This window comes from Rhinatrema bivittatum, chromosome 2 (genome assembly GCF_901001135.1).
Source record: "Rhinatrema bivittatum chromosome 2, aRhiBiv1.1, whole genome shotgun sequence".
NCBI classification, from domain to species: Eukaryota; Metazoa; Chordata; class Amphibia; order Gymnophiona; family Rhinatrematidae; genus Rhinatrema; species Rhinatrema bivittatum.
Genome location: NC_042616.1, coordinates 783,949,714 through 783,970,085, shown reverse-complemented (window position 1 = coordinate 783,970,085; position 20,372 = coordinate 783,949,714). Strand labels below are relative to the sequence as shown.

At 42.6% G+C, this 20,372-nt stretch overlaps 1 protein-coding gene across 3 annotated transcripts in view; it reads right to left on the bottom strand.

Annotated features, from left to right (window-relative positions):
• Positions 1–20,372, bottom strand: part of KHDRBS3 (KH RNA binding domain containing, signal transduction associated 3) — a 738,992-nt gene that overhangs the window by 586,302 nt on the left and 132,318 nt on the right. For all 3 annotated transcript variants that reach the window (XR_003854946.1, XR_003854947.1, XM_029592068.1), the window contains exon 2: positions 8,818–8,936. Coding sequence is in view for 1 of the 3 variants with exons in the window: in XM_029592068.1 (XP_029447928.1) it covers positions 8,818–8,936 (119 nt within the window). In the remaining 2 variants the exon portion in view is untranslated. The remainder of the gene's footprint in view (positions 1–8,817; positions 8,937–20,372) is intronic.

Below are 20,372 nucleotides of genomic sequence, written 5' to 3'. Positions count from 1 at the left end.
TGTGGCAGGGACTCTGCAAAGTCCTGTATCTGCTTGAATAAGACCCTTTTGTACCGGGTCATATACAGCTGGTAGGAGGCGATCCGAGAGATAAGCATCAATCCCTGGAGGACACGTCGGCCAATGGCATCCAGGAATTTCTGTTCCTTACCAGGGGAAAAGGAAGAGTGGGGTTTTGATCTTTTTGCTCTTTTTTGGGCAGATTCTACAACCACAGATTAGTGATCCAGCCTAGGTTTCTGGAATCCTGGGGCTGACTGGACCAAATAAGTGGTATCAGCTTTTCTATTGACTGGAGCAACAGAACCAGGGTGTTCTGAGTTCTTTTTGAGGAGATCCAAAAGAACCTGATGAATAGGGATGGAGGTTATTTCCTTGGGAGCATCCAGGAATTGTAACAGCTCCATCATTTGATGTATGTCATCTTGTTCAGTCTGCAATTGGAAGGGAACCAATTCAGACATTTCCTTCACAAAATTTATGAAGGATAGGTCCTCTGGAGGAGAACGCTTCCTGCTTTCAGTAGGAGAAGGTGACAATGGCAAGTCATCGGTGTCTTGAGAAGAATCGTCGGTCCAGGTGTCATATGGATCAGGACCTGCCCCTCTAGGAGCCTGAGAAGGACGGGACGATGGTATCGAGGGCATCGATGGATGGATCGGTGGCACTGATGGGCGCATCAGCATCGATGGTTGAGGCATCGGAAGAACTCTCGATGGAGGAATGCGGAACGGTGTTTCCCCTCCTGATGACACAGTAAGCGGGGAGGGCACTGGAGCCATCGGTGACCCAGGATCCATTGGTGGAAAAGCGGCTATAAGCGCTTCCATCTTCGAGAGCAGCGGTGCCAGTGCTGCCGGAATCGGATTGGTGGTCGGTTCCACAATCGTCACCGGTTTCGGTGTCGGAGGAACTTGGAGTCTGTGCGCCTTATCAATAGCCTCCTGAACCATCCAGTCCAGTTCTTCATGGAGACCTGGAGCAAGTAGCCCTGGCTCCGGAAGGGAAGAAGGCGGCAGAGGCATAACCGGAGGGACTACCGTTAAAGGCGGCTCCCAATACCCGTCCGGGTGAGGGTTGCCTCGGTGACCCGGTCTCAGAAAGCAAAATTGCTTACCGTGTAATAGTGTGTTATCCCAGGACAGCAGGATGTAGTCCTCACATATGGGTGACATCAGTAATGGAGCCCTGTACGGAAAAACTTCTGTCAAAGTTTCATAAACTTTTGACTGGCAGCCAGAGTGCCCACTGAGCATGCCCAGCATGCCATGATATTCCCTGCCACAGGGGTCTCCCTTCAATCTGTTTTGTAGCAAGTAATGTTAGCCAAAAATAAAATAATAAAACGTATCGGACCCAACTCCGCGGGGTAGCGGGTGGGTTTCGTGAGGACTACATCCTGCTGTCCTGGGATAACACCTATTACAAGGTAAGCAATTTTGCTTTATCCCAGGACAAGCAGGATGTTAGTCCTCACATATGGGTGAGTAGCAAGCTAGAGGCTGAGTCATTTTGTGTTGAGGCAACAGTGAAGTACTGTTGTTGAACTGAGTCAGCCAAAGATAATAGTAGGTTGGTTGTAGAAGGAGTTGGGTTTAAACTGGAAACAAGTTCTTTAAGTCAGATTGTCCATAGGCTGAATCTGGTCATCCTTGTTTGTCCAAACAGCAATGAGCTGCAAAGGTATGAAGAGAACTCCATGTTGCTGCTTTATATATGTCAAGTATTGCCACCGAACGATAGTGCGCTACTGATGTTGACATTGCTCTTACTGAATGTGCTTTTACTCGCCCTTGGAGAGGAAGGGCTGCTTTTTCATAGCAAAACTGTATACAATCTGCTAGCCAGTTGGACAGAGTATGTTTACCCACTGCTTTACCTGGTTTGTTTGAATCATAAGAGACAAAGAGTTGATTAGATTTTCTGTGGACTGCAGTGCGGTTTAAGTAGAAGGATAATGCATGCTTACAGTCTAAAGTATGTAAAGCTCGTTCTTCTTGGTGAGAATGAGGCCTTGGAAAGAATGTGGGTAAAACAATGGATTGATTCAAGTGGAATTCCGTAACTACCTTGGGAAGGAATTTTGGGTGTGGACACTCTGTCATGTAGAAACTTTGTATAAGGTTCGTATGTGACAAGCGCTTGTAACTCACTAATCCTTCTAGCTGATGTAATGGCTATGAGGAAGATAGTCTTCCATGTGAGAAATTTAAGATCACAGGTATCTATGGGTTTGAATGGAGAACGCATGAGTCTGGTTAATACCACGTTCAGGTCCCATTGTGTGATTGGGGGTCGAATTGGTGGTTTAAGGTGAGTTAAACCTCTCATAAATCTACTGATGAGAGGTTGAGTAGAGATAGGTGTATCTCCCATTTTGTTGTGGTAAGCAGAGATTGCACTTAAGTGTACTCTAACAGATGAAGTCTGGAGACCACATTCTGAAAGATAGTATAGATAATCTAGTAGTGAAGAAGTGAAGCAAGTGAAAGGATCAGTATTGTTTTGCTTGCACCACAAGGTAAATCTTTTCCATTTGGAAGCGTAGTTCTTTCGTGTGGAGGGCTTACGTGAAGCTATAAGTACTCGAGAGATATGGGTTGAAAGATTGAGTGGTTGTAAAATTAAGCTTTCAACATCCACGCTGTCAGGGCGCAATCGACCCTGATCCTGAGTTATGAGATTGGGAGCTAGTCCCAGACGAATGGGATCCCTGACTGAGAGGTCTAAAAGTGTGGGAAACCATACTTGTCGAGGCCAATACGGGGTTATGAGTATCATGGAACCCTTATCCTGTTGTAGCTTTACTAGTGTCTTGGTTATGAGCGGTATCGGAGGATACGCGTATAGCAGGCCTAAGTTCCAATGGCGAGCAAAGGCGTCCCTGGACAAACTGTTCTCCTGCTTGAACAGGGAGCAATAAGTGTTCACTTTGTAGTTCAAATGTGATGCAAAGAGATCTATTGTTGGTTGACGCCAACGTTGGAAGAGCCTGGATGCTATCGCTGGATCCAAGGACCACTCGTGTGGTTGGAACTGACGACTGAGGCAATCGTCTACTATGTTGTGAATGCCTGCTAGATAAGTGGCCCGTAAGAGTATTGAATGTGCTAGGGCCCAGTCCCAGATCTGTGCTGCTTCTTGGCAAAGGAGATACGAGGCGTTCCCCCTTGCTTGTTGATGTACCACATGGCTACTGTGTTGTCTGTTTGTATGAGAACAGTCTTGTGTGAAAGGCAGTCCTTGAATGCATGCAGCGCATAACGTATAGGTCGAAGCTCTAGGAAGTTTATCTGAAACGTGGCTTCGCGCTTTGTCCACGTCCCTTGGGTCTGCAGATGACCTATGTGCGCATCCCAACCCAAGGTGGATGCATCTGTAGTTAGTGTGACTTCCAACGTCGGCTGCTGGAAAGGTAGACCTTTGAGCAAATTGTTCATTGATGTCCACCAGAGGAGGGAAGAACGCAGTTCCTGAGTTATTTGAATGTGAGAAGACAGTGGCTGAATGGCTTGAATCCATTGTGTTTTGAGAGACCATTGCATTAGTCGCATGGTCAGTCTGGCCATAGGAGTGACGTGAACTGTAGAGGCCATGTGACCGAGGAGGGTGAGGCACTGATGCGCGGTGACCTGGGATTGAGTTCGGAGAAATTGTGCCAGGAAAACGAGTGTCTGGGCACGGTCTCTTGGAAGAAAAGCTTTTGCTATGATGGTATTTAAATCTGCACCGATGAATTGTAGTAGGTGAGATGGTGTGAAATGGGATTTTTGGTAATTGATGAGAAAACCCAAGGAGTGAAGTAAGTTGATTGTGAGCTTGAGTGAATTGAGAGCTCCTTCTTTCATTCGACTCCTGATGAGCCAATCGTCTAGATAAGAAACACATGCACTCCTTGCTTGTTTAGGTGTGCTACCACCACCGCTAGGCACTTTATGAATACTCGTGGTGCTGAGGCGAGGCCGAATGGAAGCACCCGGTATTGAAAATGTTGGCCGTCGACCAGAAATCGCAGATATTTGCGATGAGGAGGAAAGATGGGAATGTGAGCATATGCATTTGAAGATCCAGAGAGCAGAGCCAATCCCCTTTTTGAAGAAGAGGTAACATGGTGCCCAATGATACCATCCTGAATTTCTCTTTTTTGAGAAATTTGTTGAGATTTCTGAGGTCTAGGATGGGACATAGGCCTCCGGTTTTCTTTGGAATGAGGAAATATCGGGAGTAGAATCCTCTGCCCTGCTGAGGCCGGGGAACTTGTTCTATGGCCCTGGCTCTCAGAAGGGTGGATAATTCTGTTTTCAGAAGTGTGGACTGATTGTTTACTGTCCAAGACGAGATGGGCGGAGTTTCGTTTTGTACAGTGAGAAAATCCAAGCGGTACCCTTGCGCTGTAATGGAAAGTACCCATTGGTCTGTGGTAATGGAGGTCCCGGTGTGATGAAAGAAAGCAATGCGACCCCCTACCGGCAAGTGTGGGAGCAGATTGAAGGATAGGCTTCTGCTCTCTGAGAGTGTCTCAAAACCCTGACATTGAAGCAGTCTGAGGCGGTGGTTGAGGTCTCGATGGTCTTTGTTGTCGAGGCTGAGAACGTTGACCTGGGCGAGATGTATGTGCACAGGTAGTATGAGGATAGTAACGTCTCTGGCGGTAATATAGGCGTCTTGCATCCCTTCTGGGTAGCCTCCTAGAAGAAGGTTGAGACTCCTGAGGAATTAAGGAGAGCTTTTTTAGAGTTTCTGTGTGCTCTTAAGACGGCAACAGCTTCCTTCACTTTGTCTCCAAAAAGGTTATCTCCGAGACAAGGAAGGTCGGCTAATCTCTCCTGCACCTCTGGTCTCAAGTCTGAAGCTTTAAGCCATGCCCAACGGCGGGCTGTGATACCTGAAGCTGAAAGACTAGATGCGGTTTCAAAGCTATCATATGTCGCCCTGACCTCGTGCTTGCCTGCTTCTAGGCCTTTATGCACCAGCTGAGAGAAAGCATCCTGAAACTGCTCAGGGAGTGTCTGGGTAAGATCTTGGACCTGCTTCCAGAGGTTACGTTGGTATTGATGCATGAAAAGCTGGTAAGCAGCAATTCTAGAGACCAGCATAGATCATTGAAATACTTTTCGGCCTAGATTATCAAGGAATCTATTATCCTTCCCTGGTGGTGTTGAAGGGTGTGTTTTAACTCTCTTTGCTTTCTTCTGCGCTGACTCAACTACCACCGACTGGTGAGGTAGCTGAGCCTTTTGGAAACCTGGGATTGGTTGAACCAGGTAAGTAGCATCTGATCATTTGTTAACCGATGAAACGGAGCCAGGATGTTCCCATAATCTGTACATGAGTTCCTGGAGTACCTCATGCACTGGCAGAGCCAAGATTTCCTTTGGCAGATCTACAAATTCTAGAACTTCAAGTGTCTTTTGCCTGGAATCTATCTCTGATTGCAGCTGGAATGGGATAGTGTCCGCCATATCCTTCACAAAATTGGAGAATGACAAATCCTCTGGAGGAGATTTTCTACGGTCTTCTGGAGGCAAAGGTTCCGAAAGCATCGCCTCATCTGTATCTGTGTCTGACCAGGTGTCTCTGGGGTGACCTGTAGGCTGTGGCCTGGAAGGCATCGATGGTAAAGACTTTGGAATCGATGGAAACATCGGAGACTGTGGAGGTAGAGGTCTTGGAATCCCCGAAGGCCCCGGCATGGGTTCTGGCATGGTATTTTTATCGATATCTTGAGGTTTTGTAGGAAGAGCATCGATTAAAATATTTAATATATCCAGAGGTCCGAATATGGAGACATCTGGGATCGGCATCGGTGGATTCATCGAAGGAACCGATGCTGGAATCGGAACCAGCACCAATGGCATCGGTGGCTGGATCGATGGCGACATCGGTATCGAGATGGGTAGCAGATCCGGTGGTGCCGGAACTGGCATTGATGGAAGCAACGGTGTCGATGGCGCTGGTCTCAGTATCGCATCGAGGACCACTTGACTGATGTATCCGTCAAGTTCCGCCCACATAGCTGATGGAATCAGAGCAGCTATGGGGGGAGGCGGTGATGGCGATGCCGGTACCTCCACTGGTTCCTGGGGAGGTACGGTTCCCTGCACCGATGCCAGTGGGGATCGCCCTGGAATCGAAGGCCTCTGAGACGCCACATCCAACCGAGGTTTCTTAGAGGACATAGCCGATTCCATCGACGGTGTTGCGGGAACCGGATCGATGGTTGATCCATGCGGCCTTCGGTGCCGATTACGATGCTTTTCCTTCGACTTTTCACTGCCTGACGTCGATGCCTTTGAAGATGGTGAGGGGGAGGGAACAGAACCATCTCCCGCTTCACCTGGGACTCGTTTCTTGAGAACGACCTTGCGAACCGACCCGGCCGGAGACGATTGCGCGGAGGTCGATGCTGAAGGGGGCAACTGGATTTGAAAAAGTTGCTCCATCTTCTCCATCCGGAGTAGACGTCCCTTCGATGTCATCTCGACGCAGAGGGGCAGGACTTGACATCATGGTTCCCGCCGAGGCAGAGCACACACTCCTGGTGTGGGTCCGTTATGGACATGGATCTAGTACAATTTGAGCATTTTTTGAAGCCCGAAGTCATTTTAGTCAGACAGCCGTCCTTTTTGAGTGTGGAGAAAATCACCACAGGACTCCAAATTAACCGCGAGGCTAACGGCTCCGCGGAAAAAAGAAGACTGAAGGGAGACCCCTGTGGCAGGGAATATCATGGCATGCTGGGCATGCTCAGTGGGCACTCTGGCTGCCAGTCAAAAGTTTATGAAACTTTGACAGAAGTTTTTCCGTATAGGGCTCCTTTACCGATGTCACCCATATGTGAGGACTAGCATCCTACTTGTCCTAGGATAAAGGGTTGGTGCCTTTTCTGGACGGGGTTTCTTCGATGGCGTCTCGGACGTGGTGAAGTCAAAGATTTTCCTTCCACAATGGTCCAAGACTTGCGGTGTCGATGCTTCTCTCTACGATCCCCTCGGTCCTGAGGGGGAATAGAGGCAGTCGAAGGCCGAGAAGTTGTCTACGCTGGACGATCATCGGCCGGTGGCCGATACTGGCGTAGACAGTGCCGGTTCAGATGACGTCTATGCAATCGTCAGTGTTGGAGTTTGAGAACGGAAGAAAAGTTCCATTTTCTCCATTCTGGCCTTGCAACCTTTTGGTGTCATTAAGGCACATTTTGTGCAAGTCAGGACATCATGCTAGTACCAGAGACACATTTCACAGACTTTATGCGGGTCTGTAATGGACATGGTGCGAGTACAGTCCGGGCACCGACGGAACCCCAACGCCATGGCCTTTGAAAAATTTAGCCGCGGTATGGTCGACAGCCAATAGGCTGCGAGGGCTAAACTAGACTGGAATCGATCGAAACCGGGTAAAACACTTACCGGAGTACCGCGGAGTCAAAAATTCAAAGGCGGGACCCCTATGGGGTATGAAAATTCTTAGTAATTCCATGAGGAAAATTCCTTTCAGGAATCTCTTTGGAGCTCCTTAACCCGCTGCGCTGCGCGGAAAAAAAGAAGACTGAAGAGGGACCCCTGCTGGCTGCAGGTTTAGTGCCATGCTGGGCATGCCCAGTAGGTGCCAGTCAAAATTCTAGAAACTTTGACAGAAGTGTTCCGTGATTGGGCTCCACCCTGTGATGTCACCCATATGTGAGGACTACCATCCTGCTTGTCCTGTGAGAAAACATTGTACAAATCTTATCTTTGTGTGAGTTTCCTCACTCTGAAGGATATCAAATCTTCACAAGAGTGTACTGTTCTGTTCATATGTCTCACTCTGCATGACAAAGTGGCCCCTAACCCCTACACAACTGCCTAAACATCACCTCGAATTATTAGGTGGGCCTCCTATAGAGGTATAAATACCTAACTACTTATAGCTAGGCGCTCGCTCTCTCTCTCTCCCCCCCCCCCCCCCCCAGTGGTTGTAGGTAGGAATTGCAACAATTGCGGTATTACCGCAAAGTGCAAAAAAGTTATTGCACTCTGCGGTAATACCTTATTAATTTATTTTTATATACAGACATTCGATCTGAGATATTACATCGGTTTACATTCAGGTACTGTAGATATTTCCCTATCCCCAGAGGGCTTACAATCTAGATTTGTACCTGAGGCAATGGAGGGTAAAGTGACTTGCCCAAGGTCATAAGGAGCGACAGCGGGACTCGAACCCTGGTCTTCTGGTTCGTAGCCCACTGCTCTAACCACTATAGCACACATTGCGATAAATAGGCTATTACCATAAACACGTCCCTTTTTCTATCACATGCCATAGTTTGATGAATCTAGCCCTGATTGCTAAATTATTAGTGTTTATACTGGTAACTTCATGCCTTACAATAAACCTATACTAAGACAAACTAGTGTGAGTTTCTATGCTGATCGGAACGCATAAGTAAGATAAAATAAGTGATGATTTCTGTATCCTACTAGTTCCCTTGTAGGAACTAGTAGGATACGGGGGAGGGGGGGGAGGCAGAGTCCAGACTGCAGTTTATACTTATTACATTTTCTACAGTGGATGAGGGAGGAGTTGGAACTTTGGAATTTTATAAAGTATGTACTTAAATTAAACTGCAAAAATTATGCCACCTGAAGAGGTGTAACAGAATTAACCTGTGTACATCCCAGGCCAATTACCCACACATTTTCAAGGCAATCTTATGCACATACTTTCACTTTCAAAATTTGGGATAAAGTCTGCACTTAAAGTACACACAGACTTTCTCAAATGTGCAGTTATAAAATTATCCTCCCTACGTTTCCAATAATGAAAAATTTCACTTACCTTAGGGAATTGTTTCACTGGTATTAAAACTTTCTGTGACAACTTCATATTTTTATTAACAACAACATCAATGTATTTTTCATCGTTTTTTTCATCCTCTTTTTGAAGTTTTTCGATTTCTGAAATCAAAATATATAAACTGTTATGGTTCAGATATCTCAAGTCCAACTGTACTGTATATTCTATCATAAATGAGTGAGGAATTTGTAGAAGGACATTGCAAGACTAGGAGACTGAACATGTGAATGAGAAATGAGATTAAATGTGGAAAAGTATTAAGTGATGCACTTAGGAAAAATAATCCCACCACTCCAAAAAGGATTTAGGAGTTCTTGTGGACAATACACTGTAATCCTGAGCACAATGTTAGGAATGATCTGAAAAGGAATGGAGAATAAAACTGAATATATCATACTGCCTCTCTGTCAATCCATGGTGCAACCACCCTTGAGAACTGAGTGCAATTCTGGACTCCCCAACTCAAAAAAGACATAACAGAACTAGAAAAACAAATGCAGAGAAGGGCAATAAAAACAATAAAAGATGTCTACAAAGAAAGGCTACATAGATTAGGCTTTTAAGATGAAAAAGAGACAGCTGAGAGGGGACATGATACAAGTTTATAAAATCATGAGTTGGGTAGAATGGGTAAATAAAGAACAGTTCTTTACCCTATTAAATACAAAAAAGAAGGGGATGCCCTGAAACTAACAAGCAGCACTTAAAAGTAGAAAGTACTTTTTCCACTCAATGCACAATCAAGCTGTGGAATCTGTTGCCAGAGAACATGGTCAAGACGACTAGCATGGGAGGGAGGCAAAAAAAGTTTGGACACATTCCTAGAGGATAAGTTCCTAAAACATTATTAGTCAGGTAAACAGGGAATAGCAACTGCTATCGCTAGGTGTGACCCAAACGGGACACTTTCAAAAACAGGATGCTGACCTTGATCTGACCCAGCAAGGAATATTTTATGATTTTAGTATATTGCTACTTTTAATTCTGGATGCTATGAGATCACAATTATTCAAAATCTTCTCAAACAACTACTTTACTGAAAAACACTGATAGTGGGAGTGAAAAAACAAACATACTCATGACCAGATATCCATCTGACTAAATAAAACAGAAAATGAAAAAATAGAAAAAACATTTTCATACAAACATAAAATGTACTGTTGTTGTTTTCCATGAGTGTTTAGTTTTGATGTCAGCAGTTTACATACTTGCTTCTAGAGACCTAAGATTTCTCCAAAATAGGAATTAAAATTGATGCTGCCATCAGGAACTAATTATTTTATATATTTTTTGTGAAGTGTATTTCATTATACAGAAATAGTAGCATCTCCATAGGAAATTTGGGATTGCTGCTCATTTCATTTTACCTAATATATATAAAAACCATAAAACTAGTAAAATATAAATAAAAACAGTAACAAATCAAAACAGTAAATCAAAAGGATTTTCACATTTAAACCTGGATTTTACATGCACAAATGCATTTTAAGGGGGTCAATTTCAAAAGGATTTACATGCTTAAAACTGGGTTTTACCACATGTAAAATGTAAGTGAACTTTTGATTGCTATAATACAATATATGCCATTGACTTAATAGGTTTTACATGCGTAAGCATACATAGGGAGGATAACTTTAAAACAGCTGGGCACGAAAATCTACTCCTACATTTTATAACTTGCACATATATGATATGCAGGTCATAAAATATGCACAAACGTACCCAGCAACCTGCATGTGTATGTAAAAACACATGCAAATGCATATTGCACTTATCGGGATAAGTTCTGATTTATCCAGCTAAGTAGGAGCTTAAAAGTACTACTTACCTGACTAAGCAAACAACAGAATAAATCAGAGAAGTGCTACTTATCCGGATAGCACTTACCTGGAGAAGTAGTACTTTTCAGACCTAGCCAGGTAAGTGGTACAGAACTAATATACCCACATATTTTTACTTCTAACTATTTGCATAATTTACACACATTTGTCTCCCCCACCCAATCCCCTCCCCCCCCCCCCCCACGTATGTCAGAAGATTTTCGAACATGTGCACAGCAATGAAATTAGCAGCGTCACTAATTAGTCTACCAGTTTACTCATTCCAACTCATTAAGACCCTCCCGGCTCTTTGGTCTCAACTCCCCCATTTAACCCAGAACCCCCTTTACTTTTAAGACACTTAAATTACTCCAGTTAAATAGGTGTAAATATACCTAAATCTACATGCTAAATCTCTTATGAAATAACTTACATGCATAAATATTGGCCCCGCCCAAGAATGCTACTGACCATCCTATTTTTTACATGCATATATTTACTCGTGCACGCTTACTTATTTTTATTTTATTTATTTAAAACTTTTATATAATTGACATTCATTTGCATATCGCATCGGTTTACATATAACAGGATTAATAAAAAACATAATTTAGAAAGTGAAAAATAAAGTTACATGTAACAGGGAGGTGAAGGAACAAGATGGGAACGTAGAGGAAGTATAAAGGGTCCAGAGGACTTGAAAAGGGCAGCTAGATAGGTTAAAAATGAAATAACTATTTACAAGATTCTGTATTGCAACTACAATTCAAGAAATTAACTAAATGTTAAATAGATTAGAGTCTGAAGTTTTTTTTTTTTTGGGGGGGAGAGGGAGGAGAGGGGAGGATGCTTTTTAGGGAGAGGGTGGAAGGAGGTGTTATTCTATATATGCCCTTTTAAATAGCCAAGTTTTTAGTTTAGTTTTTTTTTTTTTTAAGTTTTTGTGCAGTGTTCTTGGCATAGTTCGGGTGGCATTGAGTTCCATAATGTAGGACCCGCTATGGAAAAGGCACGATCTTTAGTGGAGATATGGTGAGTAAGTTTGTGAGAGGGTAAAGATAGGACTCCTTTGTAGGCAGCTCTGGTTGGTCTGTTGGAAGTGTGATAGTGCAGAGAGTCTTTAAGACAATTAATATTCTGGTTATGTAACCTTTTGTGATGATTGTGAGGGTCTTGTGAAGTATTCTGGCAGGTATTGGAAGCCAATGGAGATCTCTGAGGATTGGAGTCATGTGATCTATTCTGTGGGAGTTGGTGAGGATTCTAGCTGCTGCGTTTTGCAGCATTTGGAGAGGTTTGATGGAAATTGCGGGAAGGCCTAACAGTAAGGAGTTACAGTAATCAATCTTGCTGAATATAGTAGCTTGGAGGACAGTTCGGAAGACATGGTGATGGAGGAGGGGGTCTACGTTTCTTGAGGACCTGCAGTTTGTAGAAGCAATCTTTAGTGATGTTATTGATAAATCTTTTTAAGTTCAAGTGGTTGTCCAGAGAGACGCCTAAATCCCTGATGTGCTGGGGAAAGGGAGAGGGCTGGTCAGGGGGGAGGAGGTTGTGGTGGTCTGGGGAAATGAGAAGTAGCTCTGTTTTTGTGGTGTTTAGGGCAAGATTGAGGTTAGTTAAGTTTGTTGGGGGGGCGCTCTTGAGCAGCGCATAAGATGGCTGCCTAACTGCGGAGCTCTGCCAGACCGCACAGAATCTACTTAAATAAACCCACTGGAGCACAGATTTTCCCACTGGAGACAGCGATACCTGATTGCTGAGGATGTCTACCCCCCAAATCCGGGAAAATAGAAGCAGCATTTGCTGCAGTATCGGGGTCTAAGCGCGCCAAACAAGATCCGCCTACCCCAGAAAAAGGCACCATGTCAAACAATGGCGTTAGCGGATCTCATCTTAATCGAGCTAAAACAACTAAAAGATATGCTACAACTGAACAATGACGCTACAGCAGCGATTTGAAACGACCTACAAGCCGTAACTCAGCAAATGACGCAGTTCCAGAACAGGTTAGAGGCTGTTGAAGCGCAAATGTCTTCCCTTTTGCTCCCTACTGCATCGCTACCTACAGGCAATAGAGAGATGGAACGCATGCAGACAAATTGAAGATCTTTCTAACAGAAACCGGTGAAACAACCTACGCATACTGGGGATTCCTGAAAGAGCGGAGGGCCCAGATGTAGTGGCCTTTTTACTGAAGCTTATCCCAAAGTGCTTAAAAATACAGTTTGACAAACCCTTTGAAATCGAAAGGGCACACAGGGCTCCAGCGTGACCCCTGCGCAACTCTCCACACCCGTAGCCTATTATTTTTAAGCTACTGCACTACCCTCAAACACTGCTCATACTAGCTGCCACAAAAAGTAAATCGCCCATACAATACCAGGGTAAAAGCATTCTTTTTGTACCAAAGTTCGCTAAAGCCACAGCGGCAAAGAGAGAGTTTCCTGGCTCTAAGGCCACGCTTAAGATCACTGGGAGCTCAATACGGCCTTCTCTACCCAGCACAGATGAAAATTACATTCCAAAACCGCACTAGGATTTTTCAACAACCTGCAGCGCTCTATAACTTTCTTAAAACCCACAAGCAATCATCTACTATTTTGACCTGAAGCCCTACTTTCAATCAGAGAATTAGAGGTTTTTTTCTTTCCTCACTAAGTCCTTGCTGCAGAAAGTCCTAATTATAGTCCCCATAATGGGTGTATGGGGTCTTCTGCACCCCCTTTTTTTTTTCTCCTTCGTACCGGTTTCGGTTATTAGGCATGCAGTCTATCTCCATTACATGCTACCCACTAACAAGGGATAGACTACAATCTCAAGAGACAACACCATATGGACGTATTAATCTTTTTTCTCTATCATACATGGGTTTATTTTGCAAATCCATATCATGGTCTGGCGGAAGATCCAGGTTTGAGGCAGCCTCTGGCATGGCAAGAGATCCTTATACAGTAAGCAGCCTATATGGCTTCTATGATTTTTTTTTCCCTTGCTTCCTAACCTCCTTTCTCTACTTTGCTTCTCTTGTATACTCCTTCCTTCTTCCTCCTCTAGTTATTTCTCTATTTCCTATACAGCCTTCTCCAGCTCATATATGCAATGCTGATTATCAACACCTCCCTGAACATGGTTACCAACTATCAATATGGCGTCCTCGATCACCTCTATTACTACTATTTCTTTAAACATCAACGGCTTCTCACACCCCATCAAGCGGAAAAAATTTTTGACTTATCTTCATTCCCAAAATGCAGATAGTGCATTTCTCCAGGAGACATATCTCTCCTCATTAGAATTGCTCAAACTGAAGCAGCAGTGGGTGAGTCATGTATTTTTTAGCTCTGCGGTTCACAAGAAGAGAGGAACAGCTATTCTTCTTCACAAATGACTAGATGCCCAAATTCTTCACCAAGTTTCTGACATAGATGGCAGATGGAATATTGCTCAAATACAAGTGGCACATCACACATATACCTTGCTCAATCTCTACGCTCCCAATGCAGATGATCCGGAGTTTTTCCAATCCGATTTGCTCAATTAGTTTCTACAGAGTCATCCCCAGTTATTATTGGTGGGGATTTCAACCATTAGACCCGTTCTTGGACAAAAAAACCACACTATGTCCACGCATTTCTGAAGTATGTCCACACAAACTGAAGTATGATATGCATTATAATCTTTTATATTCCATTGTAACCTAACTTGTATATAAGTCCTCTTCTGTCAAAATTTTGTATATAATTCCTCCTTGTAAAAATTTGATTTTAAATGTAAGCTCCTGTAACACCCTGTTACTTGATCTTTACCTCTTTTCCCTCCCCTCCAAGTTCTCTCTACACTCCCCCCCCCCCCCCGATGTTATTCCATATCACACCCCCCTACTCCCACTAATATATTCACCAGTTCTATGTTCATTGTAAAGCCTGTTGCTAATTTTTGTTTCTTGTTAACCGATGAGATGTTCCCAACGACCATCGGTATATAAAAGCTGTCAAATAATAAATAACATTTCTAATTCTTGCAAAACTTTAAAATTTCTAATCCATGCCTATGGATTATCTGACCCATGGCGCCTCCATCCTACCACCAAAGATTATACCTTCTATTTGCATCCGCATTCCTCATATTCCCATATAGACTATTTCCTCATCTCTCGACAGTTGATTTCTTCACTTCAGGCTGCCTCTATCTGCCCTATCCTGATTTCAGATCATGCTGCAGTGAAGCTCACACTACGACTGCTCTCACCTATTCAAGCAGATTTTCGTTGGAGATTTAACCCTGCTTTATTGGCGGATTCCTCCTTTATTGTTGAATTACAACAAAAGACAAAAGAATATTTTCAGTTCAACTCCGCTCCAGGCATTCAGCTGGATACTTTATGGAATGCTTACAAGGCTACTATTCGAGGAACTATCATCAGCCATACCATCATGCTTAGGAAATACCAGAAGGCCGCTTTACAGGTCCTGCAAGAGGAAGTTGACTGGCTGGAGCAAGCTCACATTACTGCACCCTCAACAGCAACTCTTACATCTCTTCTGCAAGCGAGATATAAACATAATCAACAACTGAGTACACAGGTTCAATTATGTCTAACTCACGCCAAAGCATCATACTATGCAGAAAGTAATAAATGTGGTAGAATGTTGGCAACATACCTCAAGAAACATCAAGAACAAAAACGTATTGCTACTGTAATGTCGCCCACACTTAATCCGTTGACCATAGACACAGACATCCTTCTCGCTTTTCGATCCTTCTATGAATCACTCTACCAATCCGAAACGGATTCTACATCTGATGGGATTCATCACTTTCTATCCAAGATCTCCCATCCTTCCCTTACAGATCTTCAAGCGTCTCAACTGGATGCACCTCTAACGCATGCGGAAATATCTATGGCTATCTCCTCCCTTTTTCAAGCGGAAAAGCTCCTGGCCCAGACGGATTCACCACAGACTTTTATCATGCTCTAAAATCGGACTTAGTACCGCACTTACACATATGTTATGTCTCTCTTCTTTCAGGAGCCTCAAGCTCCCCCATTTTTACAGAGGCATGCATTATTGTCCTTCCAAAGCCAGGTAGAGACCCCACTCTCATCTCTAATTACAGACCGATCTCTATTAAATACTGACTATAAAATTTTTGCTAAAATATTAGCTATGACACTTTCCAACCTAATGGGCTCTCTCATACATACTGATCAGTTAGGTTTTATCAAACGATGGTTGATTGGCCATAACTCCCGCTTATTTTTACATATATTAGAACATGCTAACACCCTGCGCTCCCCAGCTGTGGCGATATCACTAGACGCTGAGAAGGCCTTCAAATGGGTTGAGTGGCCTTTTTTATTGGCTACACTTGATTGGTTTGGGTTTGGCCCCACATTTATCGCCTGGGTGCAATACATCTACTCATCCCCTACAGCCTTCCTCTGTGTTAATAATTGTACCTCTCCTCCTTCCCAGCTATATAGAGGCACGTGACAAGGCTGTCCGCTATCCCCCCTACTTTTTAACCTGGCTTTGGAACCATTGCTATTTTATATAGGTCAAAATAACACAATTTACATGACAGTCTAAGTAATTTCATTTTAAATTAATATAGAAAAAGTTATTAGAGATGCAGAATTGTAAATATTGTGAGCAGAATTTCCCTAGAAATTCACTAAAGAGTGTCCCTTCCACTTACTCTCCCTACTCCCCTGGCCACTTTGCCCTCTCAGACCCCAACTCTTCCACCTGCCAGTATCTCTCCCCTCCACCTCTAAGCTCAACCCCTTCCACTCTACCGCCAGTCCCAGAATTTGACCCCATTCTCAGTACTGCCCCTCACACAGGCTCCCTCTATTCCTCCATCTCACACACACACATGCTCCCTCTCTCTAGTACACATATACACACCCTCAAACAGGCTCCCTCACTCTCTCGCACACACACATCCCCTCATACAGGGTCCCTCTCGCCTGCATACACTCCCACATACATCCCCACACAGGCTACCTATGTCTCTCTCAAATGCACCCCTTCACACAGGCTCTGTCTCACACATACACAATCCCTTCACTCAGGCTAGCACCCTCACATACACATGGATCCCTTTTCCATACACACCAGCTCCCAATATCACACATACACACTCCTTCACAATCTCTTCATATAGGCTCCCTCTCTCTGGCACCCACACTCAAGCATCCCCCTCCCCCTCACCTCCCATGCTCTCTCACCCCCCCCCCCCCTGCATACCCCCCTGCTCTCTCTCATACCCTTCCCCCCCCCCCAACACCCCTCTGCCTGCTCTCTCACCCTCCTCCCCTCTCCTTTCACACACACATTCACTCTCACCGGGATCGGGATCTTCATCGCGAGCGGAGCACACTCCGGCCTTCATTTTCGCCAATGTTTAAATATAAGGCAAACAAAGATGGTTTTTGCCAGAAGTGCCTAATATGATGACCACATGGATGGTTAAAAATCAATAAAAAGAGGACCCTGTTTTGTTATTACAAAAAAGAACCACCCATATTCACAATCTTTTGATACAAACCTTGATTGATTCTTTGGAGGAAGAACTTCCCAGTTAACACAGTAAAAAAAAATAAAAAAAATCAGAAGTCAGTTTCTTTTTGGCTTTCTTCTAAACCATTAGACATTCCACCACTCACTTAAGATTTTTTTACCCACTTATCACAGAGATCCACAGCTGGGATTCAACAGACAACATGACAGAGAACATAGCAATTCAATCAAGAAAAATATCACCTAATCCCAATGTTACAGACACGATTAGTATTGTCTATCATCCTGCACATTATCAGATGAACTGAATCTGTTACAGATGGGGGCTTTCATTTGTACCTACTGATAAATATGATCCTTTTCAGACACAGGCAGCTTTTTATATTTATTCACAAACTCGAGAGCACACATTTTCTAATCCACCTAAGCAATCTGAACAAATATTAAAATGTAAATCTAAATGGATACACCAGGTCTGACATGCAATTGCTACCTTTGAGAAACTTGATGTTTGACATTAATGAAATGGAAATTGGCCCATCTCCTACAATTCATAATTTGATACTGCATGAAAGAATGGCATGTCATACATTAAGTTCGGACCCCACAATAACGATACGTCCAGCAGACAGAGGAAATTGCGTGGTTATTCTGGACACAGTGGGTTTACAATAAGGATGCAATCAGAAAACTATCTGCCCTTTAAAAAAAAACAAAACACACCTCTGGATGAAGATCCTACTAGTGCTCTGCAATCACAGATTAAATAGTTGCTGATTTGGGTATATCAAAAAAATGTAATTACTTTGAAAGAGTATGATTTTCTTTTTGAACCTTTATATGATGTTTTCTTTGCCTGGATGGGGTCCTAAGGAGGCTTTGCTCATTTTCTTTATGATTCAATATGAGGGCCACAATTTTACAATACAACATCATAGAATTTTGTTCTTATTTATTTATTTATTTATTTATTTATTTAAATTCTTTTAATATACTGATGCTCAAGACCAGGTCCTATCGTACCGGTTTACAATAAACTAGGGGGAACCAATTAACAGAGCAAACAAAAACAAAAGTTACATTATAACAGGGAATGTGGAACTAGGCTGTTAGAGTATCAAGTACTATTTTTAAGAATCTGCAACTGGACAATTATCTTTGAGCTCAAAAATTCACTTTATTTCATATATATATTAGGCACTGCTTATATTTATATTTATTGCTACGTTAAATAGTTATACTTCTTATATAAAATATTATATTTCTTTATTTATTACCAGTTAAAATATTATTACTTTATTTAGCACTATGTTAAATTGTCAACCAGTTATACTGTTCCATATGTTATACGGTTCCATGTAAAGCTCCGCTCTTTGTTGAGCAGTTCTTCGTTGTATGTAAACCGGAGTGATTTGTAGTCCCTACAAGAACTTCGGTATATAAAAATTAAAAATAAATAAATAAATAAATAGAGAAAGATAGTTTAAACAAATTCTAACTGGAGAGAAGGGCAAAAGCAGGAGAGGGTGCTTACAGTATAAGAATTATGTACAAATTTACATAGTGTATATGAATTAAGCAAGTTATAAAATAGTGCAATTATTCAGTTTTATTATCTAAACAAATAAGACTGGTAACCATCATATTCACTAAAGTAACAAATTCTCCTGTTAGTCCAATAAAAATATTTCACCTGACGTAAATATTTACTGTTTTTGTTTGTTGACATTTATTTCTCTTCATACAAGTGGACAAACACATCAACCACACTATTTTATCGGAGGGCTTGAACTTTTTCTCTAGAATTCATTCCAGATCTTTGATGGGTGTGTATCTGATCCTGTCAGATGAATTAAATCAATATGGAGGCCAGAGTTGGATCAGGAGAGCACGCAAAGTGTATTGTACTTTATTTAGATTTATATTCCGCTTTTCGTACTTTTTTCAGCGCTTCAAAGTGGATTACATTCGGTACTGGAGGGTAAAGTGACTTGCCCAAGGTTACAAGGAGCAACAGCAGGACTTGAATCCTGGTCTCCTGGTCCAGAGTCCACTGCTCTAACCACTAGGCTACTCCTCCACACTTGGTTTTATTAAGGCCTTTGGCATGGTTCCACAAAGGCAACTTATAAAATGAGTGCCTTGATGTGAGTCCTAAAGTGACTGATTGGGTTTGAAACTGGATGAGTGGGAAGCAACAAAGAGTAGTGGTAAACAGATGTCATGCCAAAGAAGCGCATTATCAGCGGTATGCTGCATTTTATAAGCAATACTGCGAAAGGACCATCAAGAAATGTTTGTCTTTTTAATACTTATTTTTATAGTACAACTGCATGTACACAGTGCTGCACAATGGTGATATGTATTCAGATACACTAGGTCCAAAAGAGCTCATAATCTAAGTGGATGTGAAGATTATGTATGTTCCCTTTTTTTCACGCCACAAAAATACATGGCTGAATCTGTTCCAGTTCATTGCTGCAATTTTTATTTTTCATGAAATACTACAAGGAGAAGGCCATACTTTGAATATGCTCTCAGTGGACATTCTGAAATCCATTACAGCAAGACTTATAATACACAGTGTTTCTAAACAAAGTCAGTATGACACAGCAAATATGATGTAGGTCATGATTAGTAAGCATGAACTAGGTTCTATTATCTACAAACTCAGCACATTTTGTTAATGATAATAAAAGAAAATACATTTTTCTCTAATTAGAAGACCTTCACTTTTGCTCCTACTAACCTGTTCTCAAACAGACAAAATTTGTTTTTTGGAATACAAACTCAGAAAATATTAAATCTACTATCATAAGCTAAATTGGACAGAGAGGCACCAATGAAAACTTATCAATTGCATCAGGCAATGAGTTATAAAGTGACTTCCCCAAGCTCACAAACAGTTTCAGTGGGACAATTCAAACCCTGGCTCTCTTTGTACTCAATCCAGTGCTCTAACCACTAAGCCACTCTTTCCTTTTTGAAAATGATAGCAAAATCAGCAACATGGTTAACATCCAGGAAGATGTGGAAAAACATGAGAACGGATCACTTCAGGAATAGTCTATACTAGAGTCTGGTAGTTAAGATTTAATGCTAAAAAAAAAATCCAGATTCATGAATTTGGGCTGGAAACACCCAAGGGAACTGTCATGGTTTCATCTGCTATGTAGTCTCCCCAAGC